We start from the raw sequence: 25055 nt of genomic DNA on the forward strand, positions 1-25055 counted from the left end.
CTACCTTAAGTTCCTTGGATGAACCTACTGGAAAAGAGAAAAATGGATCTAGCTTCAATGGATCCTTGGATGGCTCAAAGTTCTTGAAGCAAAATCATGACACGAAAACAAGTTCAAGTAAGATCATCACTTGAAATAAGATTGTTATAGTTATAGAAATTGAACCAAAGTTTGAATATGATTATTACCTTGTATTAGAATGATAACCTACTGTAAGAAACAAAGATTTCTTGAGGTTGGATGATCACCTTACAAGATTGGAAGTGAGCTAGCAAACTTGAAAGTATTCTTGATTTTATGAAACTAGAACTTTTGGAATTTATGAAGAACACTTAGAACTTGAAGATAGAACTTGAGAGAGTTCAATTAGATGAAGAAAATTGAAGAATGAAAGTGTTTGTAGGTGTTTTTGGTCGTTGGTGTATGGATTAGATATAAAGGATATGTAATTTTGTTTTCATGTAAATAAGTCATGAATGATTACTCATATTTTTGTAATCTTATGAGATATTTCATGCTAGTTGCCAAATGATGGTTCCCACATGTGTTAGGTGACTCACATGGGCTGCTAAGAGCTGATCATTGGAGTGTATATACCAATAGTACATACATCTAAAAGCTGTGTATTGTACGAGTACGAATACGGGTGCATACGAGTAGAATTGTTGATGAAACTGAACGAGAATGTAATTGTAAGCATTTTTGTTAAGTAGAAGTATTTTGATAAGTGTATTGAAGTCTTTCAAAAGTGTATAAATACATATTAAAACACTACATGTATATACATTTTAACTGAGTCGTTAAGTCATCGTTAGTCGTTACATGTAAGTGTTGTTTTGAAACCTTTAGGTTAACGATCTTGTTAAATGTTGTTAACCCAATGTTTATACTATCAAAAGAGATTTTAAATTATTATATTATCATGATATTATCATGTATGAATATCTCTTAATATGATATATATACATTAAATGTCTTTACAACGATAATCGTTACATATATGTCTCGTTTAAAAATCATTAAGTTAGTAGTCTTGTTTTTACATATGTAGTTCATTGTTAATATACTTAATGATATTTTTACTTATCATAGTATCATGTTAACTATATATATATCCATATATATGTCATCATATAGTTTTTACAAGTTTTAACGTTCGTGAATCACCGGTCAACTTGGGTGGTCAATTGTCTATATGAAACCTATTTCAATTAATCAAGTCTTAACAAGTTTGATTGCTTAACATGTTGGAAACATTTAATCATGTAAATATCAATCTCAATTAATATATATAAACATGGAAAAGTTCGGGTCACTACAGTACCTACCCGTTAAATAAATTTCGTCCCGAAATTTTAAGCTGTTGAAGGTGTTGACGAATCTTCTGGAAATAGATGCGGGTATTTCTTTTTCATCTGATCTTCACGCTCCCAGGTGAACTCGGGTCCTCTACGAGCATTCCATCGAACCTTAACAATTGGTATCTTGTTTTGCTTAAGTCTTTTAACCTCACGATCCATTATTTCGACGGGTTCTTCGATGAATTGAAGTTTTTCGTTGATTTGGATTTCATCTAACGGAATAGTGAGATCTTCTTTAGCAAAACATTTCTTCAAATTCGAGACGTGGAAAGTGTTATGTACAGCCGCGAGTTGTTGAGGTAACTCTAGTCGGTAAGCTACTGGTCCGACACGATCAGTAATCTTGAATGGTCCAATATACCTTGGATTTAATTTCCCTCGTTTACCAAATCGAACAACGCCTTTCCAAGGTGCAACTTTAAGCATGACCATCTCTCCAATTTCAAATTCTATATCTTTTCTTTTAATGTCAGCGTAGCTCTTTTGTCGACTTTGGGCGGTTTTCAACCGTTGTTGAATTTGGATGATCTTCTCGGTAGTTTCTTGTATAATCTCCGGACCCGTAATCTGTCTATCCCCCACTTCACTCCAACAAATCGGAGACCTGCACTTTCTACCATAAAGTGCTTCAAACGGCGCCATCTCAATGCTTGAATGGTAGCTGTTGTTGTAGGAAAATTCTGCTAACGGTAGATGTCGATCCCAACTGTTTCCGAAATCAATAACACATGCTCGTAGCATGTCTTCAAGCGTTTGTATCGTCCTTTCACTCTGCCCATCAGTTTGTGGATGATAGGCAGTACTCATGTCTAGACGAGTTCCTAATGCTTGCTGTAATGTCTGCCAGAATCTTGAAATAAATCTGCCATCCCTATCAGAGATAATAGAGATTGGTATTCCATGTCTGGAGACGACTTCCTTCAAATACAGTCGTGCTAACTTCTCCATCTTGTCATCTTCTCTTATTGGTAGGAAGTGTGCTGATTTGGTGAGACGATCAACTATTACCCAAATAGTATCAAAACCACTTGCAGTCCTTGGCAATTTAGTGATGAAATCCATGGTAATGTTTTCCCATTTCCATTCCGGGATTTCGGGTTGTTGAAGTAGACCTGATGGTTTCTGATGCTCAGCTTTGACCTTAGAACACGTCAAACATTCTCCTACGTATTTAGCAACATCGGCTTTCATACCCGGCCACCAAAAATGTTTCTTGAGATCCTTGTACATCTTCCCCGTTCCAGGATGTATTGAGTATCTGGTTTTATGAGCTTCTCTAAGTACCATTTCTCTCATATCTCCAAATTTTGGTACCCAAATCCTTTCAGCCCTATACCGGGTTCCGTCTTCCCGAATATTAAGATGCTTCTCCGATCCTTTGGGTATTTCATCCTTTAAATTTTCCCTCTTTTAAAACTCCTTGTTGCGCCTCCTTTATTTGAGTAGTAATGTTATTATGAATCATTATATTCATAGATTTTACTCGAATGGGTTCTCTGTCCTTCCTGCTCAAGGCATCGGCTACCACATTTGCCTTCCCCGGGTGGTAACGAATCTCAAAGTCGTAATCATTCAATAATTCAATCCACCTACGCTGCCTCATATTCAGTTGTTTCTGATTAAATATGTGTTGAAGACTTTTGTGGTCGGTATATATAATACTTTTGACCCCATATAAGTAGTGCCTCCAAGTCTTTAATGCAAAAACAACCGCGCCTAATTCCAAATCATGCGTCGTATAATTTTGTTCGTGAATCTTCAATTGTCTAGACGCATAAGCAATCACCTTCGTTCGTTGCATTAATACACAACCGAGACCTTGCTTTGATGCGTCACAATAAATCACAAAATCATCATTCCCTTCAGGCAATGACAATATAGGTGCCGTAGTTAGCTTTTTCTTCAATAACTGAAACGCTTTCTCTTGTTCATCATTCCATTCAAATTTCTTCCCTTTATGCGTTAATGCAGTCAAGGGTTTTGCTATTCTGGAAAAGTCTTGGATGAACCTTCTGTAGTAACCAGCTAGTCCTAAAAACTGGCGTATGTGTTTCGGAGTTTTCGGGGTTTCCCACTTTTCAACAGTTTCTATCTTTGCCGGATCCACCTTAATACCTTCTTTGTTCACTATGTGACCGAGGAATTGAACTTCTTCCAACCAAAATGCACACTTTGAAAACTTTGCGTACAATTCTTCCTTCCTCAATACTTCTAACACCTTTCTCAAATGTTCACCGTGTTCTTGGTCATTCTTTGAGTAAATAAGTATGTCATCAATGAAAACAATGACAAACTTGTCAAGGTATGGTCCACACACTTGGTTCATAAGGTCCATGAACACAGCTGGTGCATTAGTTAAACCAAACGGCATGACCATAAACTCGTAATGACCGTAACGTGTTCTGAAAGAAGTCTTTGGAATATCATCTTCTTTCACCCGCATTTGATGATACCCGGAACGTAAGTCAATCTTTGAATAAATAGACGAGCCTTGTAGTTGATCAAATAAGTCGTCGATTCTCGGTAGTGGGTAGCGGTTCTTGATGGTAAGTTTGTTCAACTCTCGGTAGTCGATACACAACCTGAATGTACCATCTTTCTTCTTGACAAACAAAACAGGAGCTCCCCACGGTGATGTGCTTGGTCGAATGAAACCACGCTCTAAAAGTTCTTGTAATTGGCTTTGCAGTTCTTTCATCTCGCTGGGTGCGAGTCTGTAAGGAGCACGAGCTATTGGTGCAGCTCCTGGTACAAGATCTATTTGAAATTCAACGGATCGATGTGGGGGTAATCCCGGTAATTCTTTTGGAAATACATCGGGAAATTCTTTTGCAATGGGAATATCATTGATGCTCTTTTCTTCAGTTTGTACTTTCTCGACGTGTGCTAGAACAGCATAGCAACCTTTTCTTATTAGTTTTTGTGCCTTCAAATTACTAATAAGATGTAGCTTCGTGTTGCCCTTTTCTCCGTACACCATTAAGGGTTTTCCTTTTTCTCGTATAATGCGAATTGCATTTTTGTAACAAACGATCTCCGCTTTCACTTCTTTCAACCAGTCCATACCGATTATCACATCAAAACTCCCTAACTCTACTGGTATCAAATCAATCTTAAATGTTTCGCTAACCAGTTTAATTTCTCGATTCCGACATATATTATCTGCTGAAATTAATTTACCATTTGCTAATTCGAGTAAAAATTTACTATCCAAAGGCGTCAATGGACAACTTAATTTAGCACAAAAATCTCTACTCATATAGCTTCTATCCGCACCCGAATCAAATAAAACGTAAGCAGATTTATTGTCAATAAGAAACGTACCCGTAACAAGCTCCGGGTCTTCCTGTGCCTCTATCGCATTAATATTGAAAACTCTTCCACGGCCTTGTCCATTCGTGTTCTCCTGGTTCGGGCAATTTCTAATAATGTGGCCCGGTTTTCCACATTTATAACAAACTACATTGGCATAACTTGCTCCGACACTACTTGCTCCGCCATTACTCGTTCCGACACCATTTGTTCCTTTCATTCTATTAGCCCCTGGTCCGTAGACCTCACACTTCGTCGCGCTATGACCATTTCTTTTACACTTGTTGCAAAATTTGGTGCAGAACCCCGAGTGATTCTTTTCACACCTTTGGCATAGCTGCTTCTGATTGTTGTTGTTGTTGCGGTTATTATTGTTGTTGGGATGATTGTTGTAGTTGCTGTTGTTGTTGTTGTTGTTGTTGTTGTTGTTGTTGTTATTGTTGAGCCGTTTGTTGTAGTTGCGATTGATGTTGCGATTGTTGTTGTTGTTGTATTGGTGATTCTTATCACCATTTTCCTCCCACTTTCTTTTGACTTGCTTCACATTGGCCTCTTCAGCAGTCTGTTCTTTAATTCTTTCTTCAATCTGGTTCACTAGTTTGTGAGCCATTCTACATGCCTGTTGTATGGAGGCGGGCTCGTGTGAACTTATATCTTCTTGGATTCTTTCCGGTAATCCTTTCACAAACGCGTCGATCTTCTCTTCCTCATCTTCGAATGCTCCCGGACACAATAGGCACAATTCTGTGAATCGTCTTTCGTACGTGGTAATATCAAATCCTTGGGTTCGTAACCCTCTAAGTTCTGTCTTGAGCTTATTGACCTCGGTTCTGGGACGGTACTTCTCGTTCATCAAGTGCTTGAATGCTGACCACGGTAGTGCGTACGCATCGTCTTGTCCCACTTGCTCTAGATAGGTATTCCACCATGTTAACGCAGAACCTGTGAAGGTATGCGTAGCGTACTTCACTTTGTCCTCTTCAGTACACTTACTTATGGCAAACACCGATTCAACCTTCTCGGTCCACCGTTTCAATCCGATCGGTCCTTCGGTTCCATCAAATTCCAAAGGTTTGCAGGCAGTGAATTCTTTGTAGGTGCATCCTACACGATTTCCTGTACTGCTAGATCCAAGGTTATTGTTGGTATGTAGCGCAGCCTGTACTGCGGCTATGTTTGAAGCTAGAAAAGTACGGAATTCCTCTTCATTCATATTCACGGTGTGTCGCGTAGTCGGTGCCATTTCCTTCAAAATAGTTAAATGGAACAAGTTAATCATACAGAATTTTAAGAGTAGTTAATAGTATTTCGTAGCATAATATGAACTCATTTATAAAAGCTTTTTCTTCATATTAGCGTTTTATAAGTTTAAATTCGGGTAGTACCTACCCGTTAAGTTCATACTTAGTAGCTAATATACAATTCAACTACTACAATTCTATATGAAAAACTGATTGTAATAATATTTCGCGTTCAAACTTTTATACAATATTTTACAAACTTACAATACCGCTTATTTTACATAAAGCATGAAATATAGCACACAATAACTTTGATACAAGATAGTTGTGAAGACAATTCTAGCTAGTACACAAGTCGTTCGGCAAAGGCAATAAAGACACGTAATTCATACGTCCAGAAACAAGTCATGCATTCTGGTTTTACTAGGACTACTTCCCATCCTTGGTCTTGTGCAACATAACCGTTATGGCCGTTGATAAGACAGCGTGTTGTAACGTCATCAAAGGGACGAGGGTTATGTAATGTCCAACAGTCCCGTAATAATCTAAAAACCTCATTTCTTACCCCAATTACCGACTCCGTCACTTGTGGAAACATTTTGTTTAATAGTTGTAGCCCGATGTTCTTGTTCTCACTTTTGTGAGAAGCGAACATTACTAATCCGTAAGCATAACATGCTTCTTTATGTTGCATGTTAGCCGCTTTTTCTAAATCACGAAGTCCAATATTCTGATATATTGAGTCAAAATAATTTCTTAACCCATTGCGTAAAATAGCATTTGGGTTCCCCGCAATATATGCGTCAAAGTAAACACATCGTAACTTATGGGTTTCCCAATGTGATATCCCCCATCTTTCAAACGAAAGTCTCTTATAAACCAAGACATTCTTGGAACATTCTTCGAATGTCTTACAAACTGATCTCGCCTTAAATAGTTGTGCCGAAGAATTCTGGCCGACTCTAGACAAGATTTCATCAATCATGTCTCCGGGTAGGTCTCTTAAAATATTGGGTTGTCTATCCATTTTGTGTTTTTAAACTGTAAAATAGACAAGAGTTAGTTTCATAAAAAAAATACTTATTAATACAAGCAATTTTTACATATATCATAAAGCATAAGAACACTATATTACATATATTACACCACACGAATACAACTATCTTATTCCGACTCGCTCGTTTCTTCTTCTTCGGTTTTGGTTCGTTTTGCCAAGTTTCTAGGGATATATGATGTTCCCCTAATACGAGCCGTCGTTGTCCACATTGGTTTAGAAAAACCTGGTGGTTTAGAGGTTCCCGGGTCATTGTTACAACTTAAGGACTTCGGGGGTTGACGATACATATAAAGTTCATCGGGGTTGGAATTAGATTTCTCTATTTTTATGCCCTTTCCCTTATTATTTTCTTTTGCCTTTTTAAATTCAGTTGGGGTAATTTCTATAACATCATCGGAATTCTCGTCGGAATCCGATTCATCGGAGAATTGGTAATCCTCCCAATATTTTGCTTCCTTGGCGGAAACACCATTGACCATAATTAACTTTGGTCGGTTGGTTGAGGATTTTCTTTTACTTAACCGTTTTATTATTTCCCCCACCGGTTCTATTTCTTCATCTGGTTCCGATTCTTCTTCCGGTTCCGATTCTTCTTCCGGTTCCGACTCTTCTTCCGGTTCCTCTTCGGGAACTTGTGAATCAGTCCACAAATCATTCCAATTTACATTTGACTCTTCATTATTATTAGGTGAGTCAATGGGACTTGTTCTAGAGGTAGACATCTATCACATAATATCAAACACGTTAAGAGATTAATATATCACATAATATTCATATGTTAAAAATATATAGTTTCCAACAAAAATGTTAAGCAATCATTTTTAAAGAAAACACGGTCGAAGTCCAGACTCACTAATGCATCCTAACAAACTCGATAAGACACACTAATGCAAATTTTCTGGTTCTCTAAGACCAACGCTCTGATACCAACTGAAATGTCCCGTTCTTATTGATTAAAAACGTTCCATATTAATTGATTTCGTTGCGAGGTTTTGACCTCTATATGAGACGTTTTTCAAAGACTGCATTCATTTTTAAACAAACCATAACCTTTATTTCATCAATAAAGGTTTAAAAAGCTTTACGTAGATTATCAAATAATGATAATCTAAAATATCCTGTTTACACACGACCATTACATAATGGTTTACAATACAAATATGTTACAACAAAATAAGTTTCTTGAATGCAGTTTTTACACAATATCATACAAGCATGGACTCCAAATCTTGTCCTTATTTAAGTATGCGACAGCGGAAGCTCTTAATAATCACCTGAGAATAAACATGCTTAAAACGTCAACAAAAATGTTGGTGAGTTATAGGTTTAACCTATATATATCAAATCATAATAATAGACCACAAGATTTCATATTTAAATACACATCCCATACATAGAGATAAAAATCATTCATATGGTGAACACCTGGTAACCGACATTAACAAATGCATATATAAGAATATCCCCATCATTCCGGGACACCCTTCGGATATGATATCAATTTCGAAGTACTAAAGCATCCGGTACTTTGGATGGGGTTTGTTAGGCCCAATAGATCTATCTTTAGGATTCGCGTCAATTAGGGTGTCTGTTCCCTAATTCTTAGATTACCAGACTTAATAAAAAGGGGCATATTCGATTTCGATAATTCAACCATAGAATGTAGTTTCACGTACTTGTGTCTATTTTGTAAATCATTTATAAAACCTGCATGTATTCTCATCCTAAAAATATTAGATTTTAAAAGTGGGACTATAACTCACTTTCACAGATTTTTACTTCGTCGGGAAGTAAGACTTGGCCACTGGTTGATTCACGAACCTATAACAATATATACATATATATCAAAGTATGTTCAAAATATATTTACAACACTTTTAATATATTTTGATGTTTTAAGTTTATTAAGTCAGCTGTCCTCGTTAGTAACCTACAACTAGTTGTCCACAGTTAGATGTACAGAAATAAATCGATAAATATTATCTTGAATCAATCCACGACCCAGTGTATACGTATCTCAGTATTGATCACAACTCAAACTATATATATTTTGGAATCAACCTCAACCCTGTATAGCTAACTCCAACATTCACATATAGAGTGTCTATGGTTGTTCCGAAATATATATAGATGTGTCGACATGATAGGTCGAAACATTGTATACGTGTCTATGGTATCTCAAGATTACATAATATATAATACAAGTTGATTAAGTTATGGTTGGAATAGATTTGTTACCAATTTTCACGTAGCTAAAATGAGAAAAATTATCCAATCTTGTTTTACCCATAACTTCTTCATTTTAAATCCGTTTTGAGTGAATCAAATTGCTATGGTTTCATATTGAACTCTATTTTATGAATCTAAACAAAAAAAGTATAGGTTTCTAGTCGGAAAAATAAGTTACAAGTCGTTTTTGTAAAGGTAGTCATTTCAGTCGAAAGAACGACGTCTAGATGACCATTTTAGAAAACATACTTCCACTTTGAGTTTAACCATAATTTTTGGATATAGTTTCATGTTCATAATAAAAATCATTTTCTCAGAATAACAACTTTTAAATCAAAGTTTATCATAGTTTTTAATTAACTAACCCAAAACAGCCCGCGGTGTTACTACGACGGCGTAAATCCGGTTTTACGGTGTTTTTCGTGTTTCCAGGTTTTAAATCATTAAGTTAGCATATCATATAGATATAGAATATGTGTTTAGTTGATTTTAAAAGTCAAGTTAGAAGGATTAACTTTTGTTTGCGAATAAGTTTAGAATTAACTAAACTATGTTCTAGTGATTACAAGTTTAAACCTTCGAATAAGATAGCTTTATATGTATGAATCGAATGATGTTATGAACATCATTACTACCTTAAGTTCCTTGGATGAACCTACTGGAAAAGAGAAAAATGGATCTAGCTTCAATGGATCCTTGGATGGCTCAAAGTTCTTGAAGCAAAATCATGACACGAAAACAAGTTCAAGTAAGATCATCACTTGAAATAAGATTGTTATAGTTATAGAAATTGAACCAAAGTTTGAATATGATTATTACCTTGTATTAGAATGATAACCTACTGTAAGAAACAAAGATTTCTTGAGGTTGGATGATCACCTTACAAGATTGGAAGTGAGCTAGCAAACTTGAAAGTATTCTTGATTTTATGAAACTAGAACTTTTGGAATTTATGAAGAACACTTAGAACTTGAAGATAGAACTTGAGAGAGTTCAATTAGATGAAGAAAATTGAAGAATGAAAGTGTTTGTAGGTGTTTTTGGTCGTTGGTGTATGGATTAGATATAAAGGATATGTAATTTTGTTTTCATGTAAATAAGTCATGAATGATTACTCATATTTTTGTAATCTTATGAGATATTTCATGCTAGTTGCCAAATGATGGTTCCCACATGTGTTAGGTGACTCACATGGGCTGCTAAGAGCTGATCATTGGAGTGTATATACCAATAGTACATACATCTAAAAGCTGTGTATTGTACGAGTACGAATACGGGTGCATACGAGTAGAATTGTTGATGAAACTGAACGAGAATGTAATTGTAAGCATTTTTGTTAAGTAGAAGTATTTTGATAAGTGTATTGAAGTCTTTCAAAAGTGTATAAATACATATTAAAACACTACATGTATATACATTTTAACTGAGTCGTTAAGTCATCGTTAGTCGTTACATGTAAGTGTTGTTTTGAAACCTTTAGGTTAACGATCTTGTTAAATGTTGTTAACCCAATGTTTATACTATCAAAAGAGATTTTAAATTATTATATTATCATGATATTATCATGTATGAATATCTCTTAATATGATATATATACATTAAATGTCTTTACAACGATAATCGTTACATATATGTCTCGTTTAAAAATCATTAAGTTAGTAGTCTTGTTTTTACATATGTAGTTCATTGTTAATATACTTAATGATATTTTTACTTATCATAGTATCATGTTAACTATATATATATCCATATATATGTCATCATATAGTTTTTACAAGTTTTAACGTTCGTGAATCACCGGTCAACTTGGGTGGTCAATTGTCTATATGAAACCTATTTCAATTAATCAAGTCTTAACAAGTTTGATTGCTTAACATGTTGGAAACATTTAATCATGTAAATATCAATCTCAATTAATATATATAAACATGGAAAAGTTCGGGTCACTACACACACTAATGCAATTTTCTGGTTCTCTAAGACCAACGCTCGGATACCAACTGAAATGTCCCGTTCATATTGATTATAAACGTTCCATATTAATTAATTTCATTGCGAGGTTTTGACCTCTATATGAGACATTTTTCAAAGACTGCATTCGTTTTTAAAATAAACCATAACCTTTATTTTATCGACAAGGTTAAAAAGTCACCACCTAGATTATCCAGAAATGATAATCTAAAAATATCACACTTACACACTACCAATACATATTGGTTTACAATATTAATATGTTACAACAAGGTAAATCTCGAATGCAGTTTTAAACAATATTATACAAGCATGCTGACACCAAATCTTGTCCATATTTTAGCATGTAACAACGGAAGCTCTTAATAATCACCTGAGAATAAACATGCTTTAAACGTCAACAAAAATGTTAGTGAGTTATAGGTTTAACCTATATATTTATCAAATCGTAATAATAGACCACAAGATTTCATTTTTTCAATAACATACAATCTGTATAAAAATCATTCATATGTTGAACACCTGGTAACCGACATTAACAAAATGCATATAGAATATCCCCAAACCAGAAATCCATTTGTATTAATAACTCGAAGTACTAAAGCATACCATATTCCAGTATGGGGGGAGTTAGGGCCCATAGATCTACCTTTAAGATTCGCGTCAATTAGGGTGTCTGTTCCCTAATTCTTAGGTTACCAAGCTAAAAGGGTGATATTCGGTATTCATAATCCAACATAGAATGTAATTTCAAGTACTTGTGTCTATTTTGTAAAACATTTACAAAACTGCATGTATTCTCATACCAAAAATATTAGATTTAAAAGTGAGACTATAACTCACTTTCACAGATTTTTACTTCGTCGGGAAGTAAGACTTGGCCACGGGTTGATTTACGAACCTATAAAAAATATGTATGTATATATATATATATATATATATATATATATATATATATATATATATATATATATATATATATATATCAAAGTATGATCAAAATATAATTACAACATTTTTTATTACGTTTAAAGATTTGGGTGTGTTAAGTCAGCAGTCCTCGTTAGTAACTTACAACTAGTTGTCCACAGTTAGATGTACAGAAATAAAGCAATATATTTTATCTCGAATCAATCCACGACCTCGTGTATACAAGTCCTAGGCTAGATCACAACTCAAAGTATATATAATATTTCAGAATCAACCTCAACCCTGTATAGCTAACTCCAACATTACTGCATATAGAGTGTCTATGGTTGTTCCGAAATATATATATAGATGTGTCGATATGATATATCAAAACATTGTATTCGTGTCTATGGTATCCCAAGATTACATAATATATGTTGGAATACATGTATAATACAATATAAGTTGATTAAGTCAGGATTTGTATAAATTTGTTACAAATTTCACGTAGCTACAACAAGCAAAATTATCCAATCTTGTTTTACCCATAACTTCTTCATTTTAAATCCGTTTCGAGTGATTCAAGTTGCTATGGTTTCATATTGAACTTAAGTTTATGAATATAAACAGAAAAAGTATAAGTTTTTAGTCGGAAATACAGGTTACAAGTCGTTTTTGTAACGGTAGTCATTTCAGTCGAAAGAACGACGTCTAGATGACCATTTTGGAAAACATACTTCCACTTTGAGTTTAACCATGATTTTTGGATATAGTTTCATGTTCATAAGAAAAATCATTTTCCCAGAAGAATAGCTTTTAAATCAAAGTTTATCATAGTTTTTAATTATCCAAACCAAAACAGACCGCGGTGTTACTACGACGGCGTATAACCGGTTTTACGGTGTTTTTCGTGTTTTCAGGTTTTAAATCATTAAGTTAGCATATCATATAGATATAGAACATGTGTTTAGTTGATTTTAAAAGTCAAATTAGAAGGATTAACTTTTTTGTGCGAACAAGTTTAGAATTAACTAAACTATGTTCTAGTGATTACAAGTTTAAACCTTCGAATAAGGTAGTTTTATATATATGAATCGAATGATGTTATGAACATCATTACTACCTCAGGTTTTGTGGATAAACCTACTGAAAATGAGAAAAAATAGATCTAGCTTCAAAGGATCCTTGGATGGCTTGAAAGTGCTTGAAGTAGAATCATGACACAAAAACAAGTTCAAGTAAGATTTCCACTCGAAATAAGATTGTTATAGTTATAGAAATTGAATCAAAGTTTGAATATGAGTATTACCTTGTATTAGAAAGATATCTTACTGTAAATAAGAAGGATTTCTTGAGGTCGGATGATCACTCAAAATGGATTTGCAAGATTGGAAGTAAGCTAGCAAACTTGGAAGTGTTGTTGGTGTGTTCTTGAGTAGTTATTTTATAACTTGGTTTATGTATGGATTTATGAACTAGATTGAGCTAGATTTTGATGAAGATGATGAAGAACACTTAGAACAATGGAAGAACACTTGAGAGAGATGAGTTTGATTCAAGAAAAATTGAAAATGAAAGTGTTTGTGTGTGTACTCCTTCACGTGAATATGGGGTGTTCATAAAGGCTCCATTAGTTTGTAATTTTGTGTAATCATTCATGCTAGTTGCCAAATGATGGTTCTCACATGGTTAGGTGACTCACATGGGCTGCTAAGAGCTGATCATTGGAGTGTATATACCAATAGTAAATACGTTTAGAAGCTGTGTATTGTACGAGTACAAATACGAGTGCATACGAGTAGAATTGTTGGTGAAAATGAATGAGGATGTAATTGTAAGCATTTTTGTTAAGTAGAAGTACTTTGATAAGTGTCTTGAAGTCTTTCAAAAGTGTATGAATACATAATAAAACACTACATGTATATACATTTTAACTGAGTCGTTAAGTCATCGTTAGTCGTTACATGTAAATGTTGTTTTGAAACCTTTAAGTTAACGATCTTGTTAAATGTTGTTAACCCATTGTTTATTATATCTAATGATATGTTAAATTATTGTATTATCATAATAATATGATGAATTAATATATCTTAATATGATATATATACATTTAAATGTCGTTACAACGATAATCGTTACATGTATGTCTCGTTTCGAAACCCTTAAGTTAGTAGTCTTGTTTTTACATATGTAGTTCATTGTTAATACACTTAATGATATGTTTACTTATCATTTATCATGATTAAACATAGTGTATCAATATCTTAATATGATTCATATGTATTTAGTAAGACGTTGTTATAATGATAATCATTATATATATCGTTTTCGAGTTTCTTAATTCAATAGTCTCATTTTTGTGTATACAACTCATTGTTACAATACCTAATGAGATACTTACTTATCATAATATCATGTTAACCATATATATATATATATATATATATATATATATATATATATATATATATATATATATATATATATATATATATATATATATGTCATCATATAGTTTTTACAGGTTTTAACGTTCGTGAATCACCGGTCAACTTGGGTGGTCAATTGTCTATATGAAACCTATTTCAATTAATCAAGTCTTAACAAGTTTGATTGCTTAACATGTTGGAAACACTTAATCATGTAAATAACAATTTCATTTAATATATATAAACATGGAAAAGTTCGGGTCACTACATTGATAGCCCAAGTCCAATAATGAAAGCCCATGTATAAGTATGCAACAAATTAGTAAACGCCCAAGTAATTAACTACTTACATTAGTTAATTAGAAATAATTAATAATAATTAATTATGAACGTAAATAATATTCGAAATATTATTCGTGAAAAGCACGTGTCGAAAAGACGAGTCGGGACATGGAAAGTCAATTACGGTGACAAGGAAAATGTATAAGAATACATTTATTAACACGCAAGTATTAATAATAAATATTAATAATATAAGTTGGAAAATTCAGAGTCGTTACAAAAGACATAGCGTCTAGATTGTATAGTTCAATCTCAAAATAATTAGAATTGGTAGACTTACGAAATCTTGTCTATGAGATTTGATCAATACTTGATGAACATAAGACTTGTTTGAATGAATGCATGCTAGATTGAGATTGTGAAGGAATAAAGGCTTTTAATCTCATTGTTAACATTTTAATCTTTTAACTGTGCTCTTAGCTTAAGTATTTAAGTTTCAATTTAGTTGGTTAATCTTAGTTACTCGTTAGTTAAACAAACAATCGAATCCTGAAAATTGTTTGCTTTTGACCACAATTCCCCGTGGAACGAATCTTACTTACCCTAACTAGTCTAGAGTATTTAGTTCATTTTTGACGGGTAATTCAACGCCCATCAGTACGCGTAGTAGTACCGAACTGTACCGTACCGAAATTGAAAACTCCAAAACCCAAAACGTATAATTTTAATAACTAAATACTAAACCGATTTATGAAAGCTGTTTTTAATTTTTTTTTTTTTTTTTTTTTTGTTATTATATCATATGGAACTAAAAATTGCTTTCGTTAACTGATATTTAAAAGTTTAGTCTGTTTTATTCGTAAACTATACAAACGGATATGAAAACAGTTTGCATTCATTAAAATTTATGAGTAAACATCAACACATATCATAAAATCTCAAAAATCACTTGCATATGTGAACCGGGTCAAAAAGTCATACATGTTCATTAATTCGGTATCCATGTTCGGTTTACCGGTACCGAACTAACCGAGTGGTAGCGAAACCAAACTCATCTTAAATCAAGAAGCGAAACCGAATCTCCATTGGTTTGGTTTTCGGTTTCGGTTTTCTAAGGTTTCGATTTTCTAAGTTTTTTGCTCATGCCCAATTTAATAGATCAAAAAACAGTCTATTAGAATATGACAATAAGGCCCTTTACTAAAAACACAAAGGTTTGGAACTTTTTTATTATCTGAATCTTAAGAACAGTATCTGTCTTCCTGTCCTGCCCTCTTTTCTTCCTCTCAATTCCCTTCTTGGTGTCTGTTACCGGAAAACTTCGATGAAGCACCACTTCATCCTCATAAGTCATTAGTCATAATCACGTTGTAATCGTTGTTTCCATCTCCATCTCCATCTCAACATTATACGCAAATCAAATAAGAAGAAAATAAATGAAGAAAACTGAAACTACATACACACCTATAAAAACTAAGGTTAGATTTGTATATCTGAAACACATACAAACTTGTACTTCATACTCGAGCTCGACTCAAATAATGAAGTGATAATTTGAGTTGCTCGACTCAATTTTCTCTACTAAAATGTTATTGTTTTCTCACTTGAGTGAAAAACTATTACACATACAATCTACAGGTGGGCAATCTCTTCAGATTTTTATCAAAAAAATATTAACATTCACAAATAACCAAGTAACTATTTCACCAGATATTAATAATTCCACTGGCAGGACCAGTGTCGAAATTTATTTATTCATCCAAAATTAGGCTGTGATATAAAACAAAGTGAAGCAAAAATCCTCCTAAACATTCTCATATATATATAAACCTGACAACGAAAAAGTTCGATTAAATAAAGGTACAAGAAGAGGCATGCGCATCTAAACTTTCAACCCAGAATGAATGGCCACAACTCCTCCAACAAGATTTTCATACTCCACCTTTTGAAACCCAGCATCAGCAATCATTTTAGCAAATACCTCCTGCATAATTAAACACCAACAACAAAGTAAGATACCAAACCAACTTAAATTGTGTTCCACCAATTGCAATATATACAATCTCAACATTCGTATAATCACATTAGCATGTTTGAGTATTAGTTTCATTTCAAGTGTGGTTCAAATTTCATTCTTAGAAATCAATAGTCGACGCGGTTTTATTCATTATCAAGTTAAATGGTGTGTGTGTTAATAAGTTACTAACATCTTTTCTCAATCTCTATTTTGCAGGTTCCAACTTTACATTATCTCATGCGTGTAACACATACAGTAACATTTTCATTATTTTCATTTTCAGTAATATTTTCTCTCCATTAATGAAGGATGTAGTTCACATACTTTTGTGATTCGCATTATCCGACGTTTTATCATAAAGGATGTGAATGTATAGCCCACAATAGATTCAGAAGGAACATACTATAGTTTTATTGTAATCGATCAGCCAAGACCATATTCAAAAGTAAGAAAACAATAAGTCACTTTTATTTTAATTAAGTTGCTGATCAAAAATTCAACAAGCCAAACATACCTGAGGAGGAAAACGTCGAACGCTCTCAACCAAATACTGATAAGAATCGCGATCTCCGGCAACTAGCTCTCCTAGGACTGGAATAACTGAGAACGAGTAGTAATCATACCTGATATATAAAAACAAACAAACAATATAAACCCGTGAAACAAGGGAAGTTAGACCAATTTTGACTGACTTTTTGACCGACTAAATCTGACTTCGACCAACTAAATCCAATTTTGACCCATTGACCAGCGTTGTGAAAAACTAATCGGTCTGCTATTAAAAATGGATTAATTAAGGTTGTAGTTAGTATGCTCATAAGTGTAGAAATTCAAGTCCAGAAATACTTACAGCTGCTTAAAAATTGGAGTGTCTACATGGCTGAGTTCAAGGCATAAAAATCTCCCTCCCTTCTTAAGTACCCTGGTTCACAAGTATACAATTTGTCACGATTAATATAGCATTATTATCAAGTAAATTATTTGTGCCACGCACACAAGCAAAGAATCAAATATTAACACATAATATCAGAATAAAAACATACCTGTATGCTTCAGCAAGAACTTTTTCTATGTGTGTGACGTTTCTAATACCAAAAGCAATAGTGTAACCATCCATTGAACTATCTTCAAAAACGAGCTTTTCTGCATCTCCCTCAACCCATACAAGAGAACCGAGATCTCCGAGCCCTATATTTGGATTGAACTATCTTCATAAATGAGGTTTTCAATAAGAACGAACAACACTTAGCTACACATACCTCTTTCTTGAGCTCGTTTTTTACCAACGTCCAACATATTTGGATTGATATCACAAACGTAAATCTGTGTTTCCGCTTGCAAGAAGTCTTCAATGGTGTCTTCTATGGCTCTGCGATCAACACTATTGATATTTTCCAGTATCCTGAAAGCCACGTCACCTGTTAAAATTCATCAACATAAAATTTACTGATCAATGAGAGCAATATTGATTCTCAAAACTTGGGATTACGACTACAAGTAGACATATATATCAGATACGAACTAACCGGTCCCACCAGCTACATCAAGATGCTTCATCCCAGGAAATGGATTCAATTTTGAAACCAATCTGTAAAAAGAGTGAGAGTTAAAGACAACTCTAGTATTATACATATATACATTCAGAATAAAAAAAAAATCTGAATCATACAATTCACCTTTCTTTCCACAACCTATGCAGTCCACCACTCATGACATCATTCATGATGTCATAGTTTGATGCAACCTTGGTAAACACATTACCAACAAGTTGGCTTTTCTCATCTTCCTTTACTTCTTTAAACCCTGCAATAAAAGCTTAAACTCATGTACGAGCTTGCAGCAGCAAGACATGAAAGGGCCATAACTCATAAGATCACTAAGTCCTTTTGAGATTTGTGTATGTGTACCCTATTGGTCAACTTAAAAGCTAACACCCTCAAACATGATTAACATAAAGACTTGAGAAAGTATCTAGGATATCATCGATTATTATATAACTAACAAACGAGTAGTATGTTGACCTACCAAAGCTAGTAGCATGGGATTGCAGATGAGCAACAGGAGTAAACCTCGGTAATAGCTTCCTCCCCAATCTCCGAGCAACCATTCGGACTGACATTTTTTCAATTCTGTCAACCAACAAAAGGATCAAAGAGTATTCACATAGTGTGTAGACACATTTTACAAACTCATTAAAGGGAAATGTGATAATACTTACATGGAGCATAATATGTTAGTTCCTGAGACAGGAACTCAACAAAGACCTAATAAAGGCTTTCATAATGCTCAAAAACTAGTAAAATCACTTGAGATTGCGGCTAACCTAAAAAAAAAATTATGCGAAAGGAGACGTACTTAATTACACAATACGTCCTTTCATTTAAAAACTATTCACAGGCTTAACAGAGTACGATACGAGCAAAAGTACCTACTTTGCTATTTTTCACTAACCTATCATCTATAGGCAACAGAGATGATCGGGCCAATGCATTTATAAGCCACGTACACAATGTAGACATGCCGACGTGAACTAAAAGACATTCAATAATCTTACAGAAATTTAAAACAAAGTCAATCAAACTACGGAGTATAAGATATTCAATAATCAGCTAATACATAACTAAAAATGGCAAAAACTTCCATTACAGTATTGCTAGCTCAGTTACTAATATTAAGCCGTTAACAAACCTTCGCTCAACCAACACCTAGTCTAACTAAAATAAAATCGATATCTTGTTGGCTCTAAAAGTAACATCACAACTTATAAACAAATTTTCATGAATGTGATTGTCAGGGGCATTTAATCAAACACCTTACCTGCATACTAGAAATTAGTCATAACTTAAATTCACAACCCAGTTACATACATGGCCACATGGGTAGTTTTCAAAATTTATAATGCATAATAACTCCACATACATAACAAGTATCTATACATAACAAAAATTCGCTTAATAAGAACTAATTCTTACATACTGAATTTACATTCAGTGTGGTAAAGATATAGATATATACCAGAATATGACACGCGAAATTGAAGATGAACTGGATAAGTATGAAGATGTGTTTCGTGCTGATCAATGAATGTCACCGTCACGTAGCAAAAGATGTGTTCGGTGGGTCGGATCGGGGCACAATTCCTTTTTTCGGTAATAACTTATTCGCAAAGATTAGAGTATATGCACACAAAACTTTATACTATATACAAAGTGTGTTCCTAAATATCTACGCTGATTTTTGTTAACGGTGATATCGACGTCGACTGCTCTCATTTTTCATTCACACACGCGTTCGGAGAAACTCAATTCGCGATGATGTTGGCAGTACCATCGAAGATTGGAAAAACCCCAAGAGACCTTTACAAATCGCATTTGATGTTGGAAGTACCATCAAAGGTTGAAAATTTCATGCTTGGAGTGAGAATCGAACATGGGTTCGCAGTACCCCAAGTTAGATCCCACACTCATACCACTTAAGCCAAGTTTCGGTGATAATTCGTAGGCGGATTAGGTGTAATTTGAAGGTTATGCCTCAATATTTTTTTTTAAAAAATTTTGCCAAATACACCTACCTATTGTATTTTGTTAGGTGGGGTGTTGACCGATTTGACGTTAGATTTGTAGGTAAATCCGTCTAACCTAATAGTTAGGCCGGACCTTTTAAAGTACCTATCCGCCTCAAAACCTTTCGTTAATCGTGAAAATAACGCTTATACTTCCAACCACCACCACCACCACCACCGTACTCCGACATCTTTCCGCCCAGACCAACAACCACCATACTCCACAATCTACACCAAACAATCACCGTCTCCACCTTCTCAGACGATAGTTCGCGTAACTGGCAGAAGTCCACCTTTTCAGGCAGACAACCGGGCTCGACTAATGTCCGACCATCTTCCTTTCGTTTGTGTGACGATCGCTCCAAATCCATATGGACGAATACGTCATTCATTTCGATTTCATTGCGAGGTATTTGACCTCTATATGATACGTTTTATAAACATTGCATTCGTTTTGAAAAGATATACCATAAATGAATATTTAAATCCAAAGTTTTCGACATCTGATGATTTCTACATATAGACAATCACCGTAAATAATGGTTTACAATAATACTTCCGTTGACAATGCAGTCAGAATAAGATACATGGTGATGATTTTGTTAATGCAACATTTTCTCAAATAAATCATGTATGACTCCATGCACATAGCTTGTATAACATATAAGCAAACAGCGGAAGACTTATAGGGAACCTGAGAATAAACATGCTTACAAGTGTCAACACAAAGGTTGGTGAGTTCATAGTTTTGATGTTTCGCATAATCTGTATATAAAGGTGGATCACAAGATTTCAGTTGTTTCATCCAGAAACGTTTATCAAAATATTCTACAAGATTGAGCACCCCGGTAACTAAACTTTAACGTTATAATAAGTACCCATGTTTTAACATACATGCAACCAACATGTACAATACACACAATCCAACGTGTACTAAACTCAAATAGCATACGTATGTTTTAGTTCAGGCTAGGGTTTCTATACCTGGAACAGACGGGGATGTCAAGCCCTATGGATCCATATATAACTACTCGCGCCCACCAGTTCTTATAACCGGCAGTTACTAGTTACCAAAGCTAAGGGATTTTTGGTTCAAACTCGTGTAAAATTTAGTATGTACTTGTATCCATTGCGTTTAAAATAAAGTGCATGTATTCTCAGCCCAAAAATATATAATGCAAAAAAAATTAAAAAGGGAGCAAATGAAACTCACATTAGCAGCACATAAAGTCGTTCACTGAAATGTGACCGAAACTCAGAATACCAAATAACCGTAGATCTCAACCTAGAGAACATATGTTGGTCAATAAATGTCTATCAAGCTAGGTCAGGTCATAGTGTATCCCAATCCTAATGCTCGAGATCGACATACAAAAGTTATCAAAAATCATTTCAAAAAAATCAATTTTGACAATTGTTCAACAAAACGGGACGTGCTTTATATAAGGATTCATTTACTCGGCTGCTAATATTTAAAAATCCAATTAATCAATCTTATAAACAAGTTGTTTAAATCTTAATTGCAGATTCAAAAGTAATTCCAATTAACGTTGATCATAATTCAGTTGACCATATCTTTTAATTCGTTCATCGAAATTACGCGATTTCTAAATGAAAAGTTATTGATTTTTCGTCAGCTTTCCAATAACATGCATATCATATACCTTATATTAGTTGTATATGAATTAAATTCGTGATTCATCATAACTATTTAACGACGAAATTTAGCATACAAGCATGCATAAATATATATACTCGAGCACTAGTCAGGGATGCACTATTAATATATAAAAGATAAGATATGAATGCTCACTGTGACGATCGCTCCAAATCTATATGGACGAACATGTCATTCATCGATTTCATTGCGAGGTATTTGACCTCTATATGATACGTTTTGTAAACATTGCATTTTTTTGAAAAGGCACACCATAAATGAATATTTAAATCAAAGGTATTCGACATCTGATGATATCTACATATAGACAATCACCGTAAATAATAGTTTACAATGGTACTTTCGTTGACAATGCAGTCAAAATAAGATACATGGTGATGATTTGGTGAATGCAACGTTTCCTTAAAAAATATGCCATGTAAGACTCCATGCACATAGCATGTCTAACATATAAGCAAACAGCGGAAGACTTCTAGGGAACCTGAGAATAAACATGCTAACAAGTGTCAACACAAAGGTTGGTGAGTTCATAGTTTTAATGTTTTGCATAATCTGTACATAAAGGTGGATCACAAGATTTCAGTTGTTTCATCCAGAAACGTTTATCAAAATATTCTACAAGATAGAGCACCCTGGTAACTAAACTTAACGTATATATAATAAGTACTCCTGTTTTAACATACATGCAACCAACATGTACAATACACGCAAACCAACGTGTACTAAACTCAAATAGCATACGTCTGTTTAATAGTTCAGGCTAGGGTTTCTAAACCTCGAACAGACGGGGATGTTAAGCCCTATGGATCCATATACAACTATTCGCGCCCACCGGTTCTTATAACCGGCAGCTACTAGTGTAACATCCCGCATTTTTCCGTTTACTTTTCCGTTTAACTATTTTAAACTCCGTTATATGTTTATAACATCTCCCGTTAATACGCGTTTCAAATTATCTCGTTTAGGTAATTTAACGCACCCGACTACGACTTGAGGGACTTGTTTTGCCAAAACCCCAAAATAGTGACTAGCACTTGACTAGTCAACCATCTTCCACCTCCATTTTTCATTTTCTTTTCTCTTTTTATTCTCTACTTTCATATTTTCTTTAAATTCATCAAAAAGCAAATCTTCATCCATATTCAATCGATCAAGCTTCGGGCCAAACAAATTACATATTTAAACTCCTCGTGATCTCCTCTTCGATTCCATACCAATCTCATTGCATTTGGGTAACTTTCTAAAATCACTAATTTTATGTGTTCTTGAGATTTTTGAGTTAAAAGGTTGTTAATTAGTGTCTATGGCTCAAGTCTAGTATGGTTATGTGATTTGTATGTTTGTTCTTGCTATTTTGATGTAACTAGTTCATATTGAAAGTTCACATGCTTAATCTTGAGTTTTGAGTGTTCATATGTTGTTTGATGCTAAGAGTTCATGTTTTAATCTTATTCCTAGTGTTACTAGCTTCGTTATGATGTATGGTTTGGTTAAAGAAACCTTCTAAACTTGATTATGAAATTTGGTGAATTTGAGTCAGGGTTTCATGAACTAGAAATGGACTTTTGATGCTTTAAATGACACGAAATGCTAATCGTAAGTGTTAGGTTGTGTTGTATGCTTAATTACCTTCGAAACGGCATATTGTTCATGTAATTTGGTTACCGAATCATTAAATGGCATTTATGACTTGTATGCATTGAATGAGGAACATTAATTGCAGTTTTTGGTTGTTATAAGTGGAAGTTTGATTGATGATATGTGTTTAGTTGCATTCCTCGTCAAAACACCTTTCCAACGATGTATGATAAGCGTTATATGTATTTGCGGGTCAAGTGTTGTGTTAGAATTGGTTTTGGTTCGTGCATATCTTTGAAAAACAGGAAAATAGCTGAACAGCAGGTGGCGCGGCGCGCACCTCACCCCGAGCGGCGCGCAGAACAACCTGGACAGATTCTGACCTCCGTGTCCCATTTCACGTGAAATGTTTGACTAGCTACCGACCTCCGATTCACATGAAACTTGTTTTAATATACTTATATATGAATAATTAGCATAGAAAATTTGTTCGGGACCCGACCCGAACATGTTGACTTTTTCGTTGACTTTGACCGACCAAAGTTTGACTTTTTGTCAAACTTAACCAATTGATTATGTGTAAGACCCGTGTATTTTTATTGTATATAATGCGTAAATAGTAAACCGGGGTGTAGAGTTTTCGTTATGTTGTAAAATGGAAGAAGTAGCTGAAACAGACCATATGCGTGCCGCGCAGATAGGGGCGCGCCGCGCAGATCCTGTCTGCCAGCTCCTTTTTGCTTTTAATTAAATGGAAACGAGGGTATTTTGGTAAATGCACTTTAGAGCCGAATTTAATGCCTTTGGATCAGTTTTGGGAGTTCATTAATCACTCCCACAACCACCAACACTTATCCAAATTGATTTTAGTGAGAGAGTGAGTTTTAGAGAGGGAAAGCTCACTTTGAAGAGGAAGAAGAGGGTTTCTTGCTAAAGTCCAAGTTCTAAAGTTGTTCATCTCGTCAATTGCTACATCTTGATAGTTGTGGTATGCCTTAACTTTCAATTCTTGTTTTGATTTCGTGTATGGGTTAGGGTTTGAGTTAGTGTTACTCATAAAACCCATTTGTTGGTAAATTTGGGGGTTCTTGGGTAAATTGGGTCATGTAGACTCAATTATGTGTAAGCTAAGGTTTTAAATGTATTAATTGTTGTTATGAAACCCTAATTGGCTAATAATTTGCTAGAACACCTTAAGGAAGTGAAAATGGGTGTGATTTGGGTATAAATGACCCAAAATGAGTGTATTGACTTTTATTGAGTCAAACGGGTCAAAATGGACCAAGATTGGTTAACGTTATTAGTGTTTTGTGTTAAAACCTAGTGATTTAAAGTGTATGAAGGCCTTGAGTGCCAAGAGTTAGGGTTTTTGGTAAGAATGACCCAAATTAGGGTTAAGTGTCAAAATGGGTCAAGATGACCTAGGATG

The 25055-nt window shown here is 34.4% G+C and overlaps 1 protein-coding gene across 1 annotated transcript; it reads right to left on the reverse strand.

Moving 5' to 3' along the window:
* Positions 1-16504: 16504 nt before the first annotated feature.
* Positions 16505-19963, reverse strand: LOC139885578 (2-methoxy-6-polyprenyl-1,4-benzoquinol methylase, mitochondrial-like). The gene is made up of 9 exons (XM_071869334.1): positions 19824-19963; positions 18834-18937; positions 18485-18611; positions 18335-18396; positions 18068-18226; positions 17852-17996; positions 17659-17730; positions 17323-17431; positions 16505-16775 (listed from the first exon to the last, which is right to left on the reverse strand). Exons 2-9 carry the CDS (start codon positions 18925-18927, stop codon positions 16674-16676), a joined length of 870 nt encoding a protein of 289 aa, XP_071725435.1. The 5' UTR covers positions 18928-18937; positions 19824-19963; the 3' UTR covers positions 16505-16673.
* Between the last annotated feature and the right edge of the window lie 5092 nt (positions 19964-25055).

Source organism: Rutidosis leptorrhynchoides, chromosome 1 (assembly GCF_046630445.1).
Source record: "Rutidosis leptorrhynchoides isolate AG116_Rl617_1_P2 chromosome 1, CSIRO_AGI_Rlap_v1, whole genome shotgun sequence".
NCBI classification, from domain to species: Eukaryota; Viridiplantae; Streptophyta; class Magnoliopsida; order Asterales; family Asteraceae; genus Rutidosis; species Rutidosis leptorrhynchoides.

What these genes read in the sequence shown, in the direction of transcription:
- LOC139885578 (XM_071869334.1), bottom strand. Translation starts at nt 18,927, where the DNA reads ATGTCAGTCCGAATGGTTGCTCGGAGATTGGGGAGGAAGCTATTACCG. An exon ending in TGATGTAGCTGGTGGGACCG is followed by an intron (nt 18,227 to 18,334) that starts GTTAGTTCGTAT and finishes GAATTTTAACAG; the next exon opens with GTGACGTGGCTTTCAGGATA. An exon ending in AAAACGAGCTCAAGAAAGAG is followed by an intron (nt 17,997 to 18,067) that starts GTATGTGTAGCT and finishes ATCCAAATATAG; the next exon opens with GGCTCGGAGATCTCGGTTCT.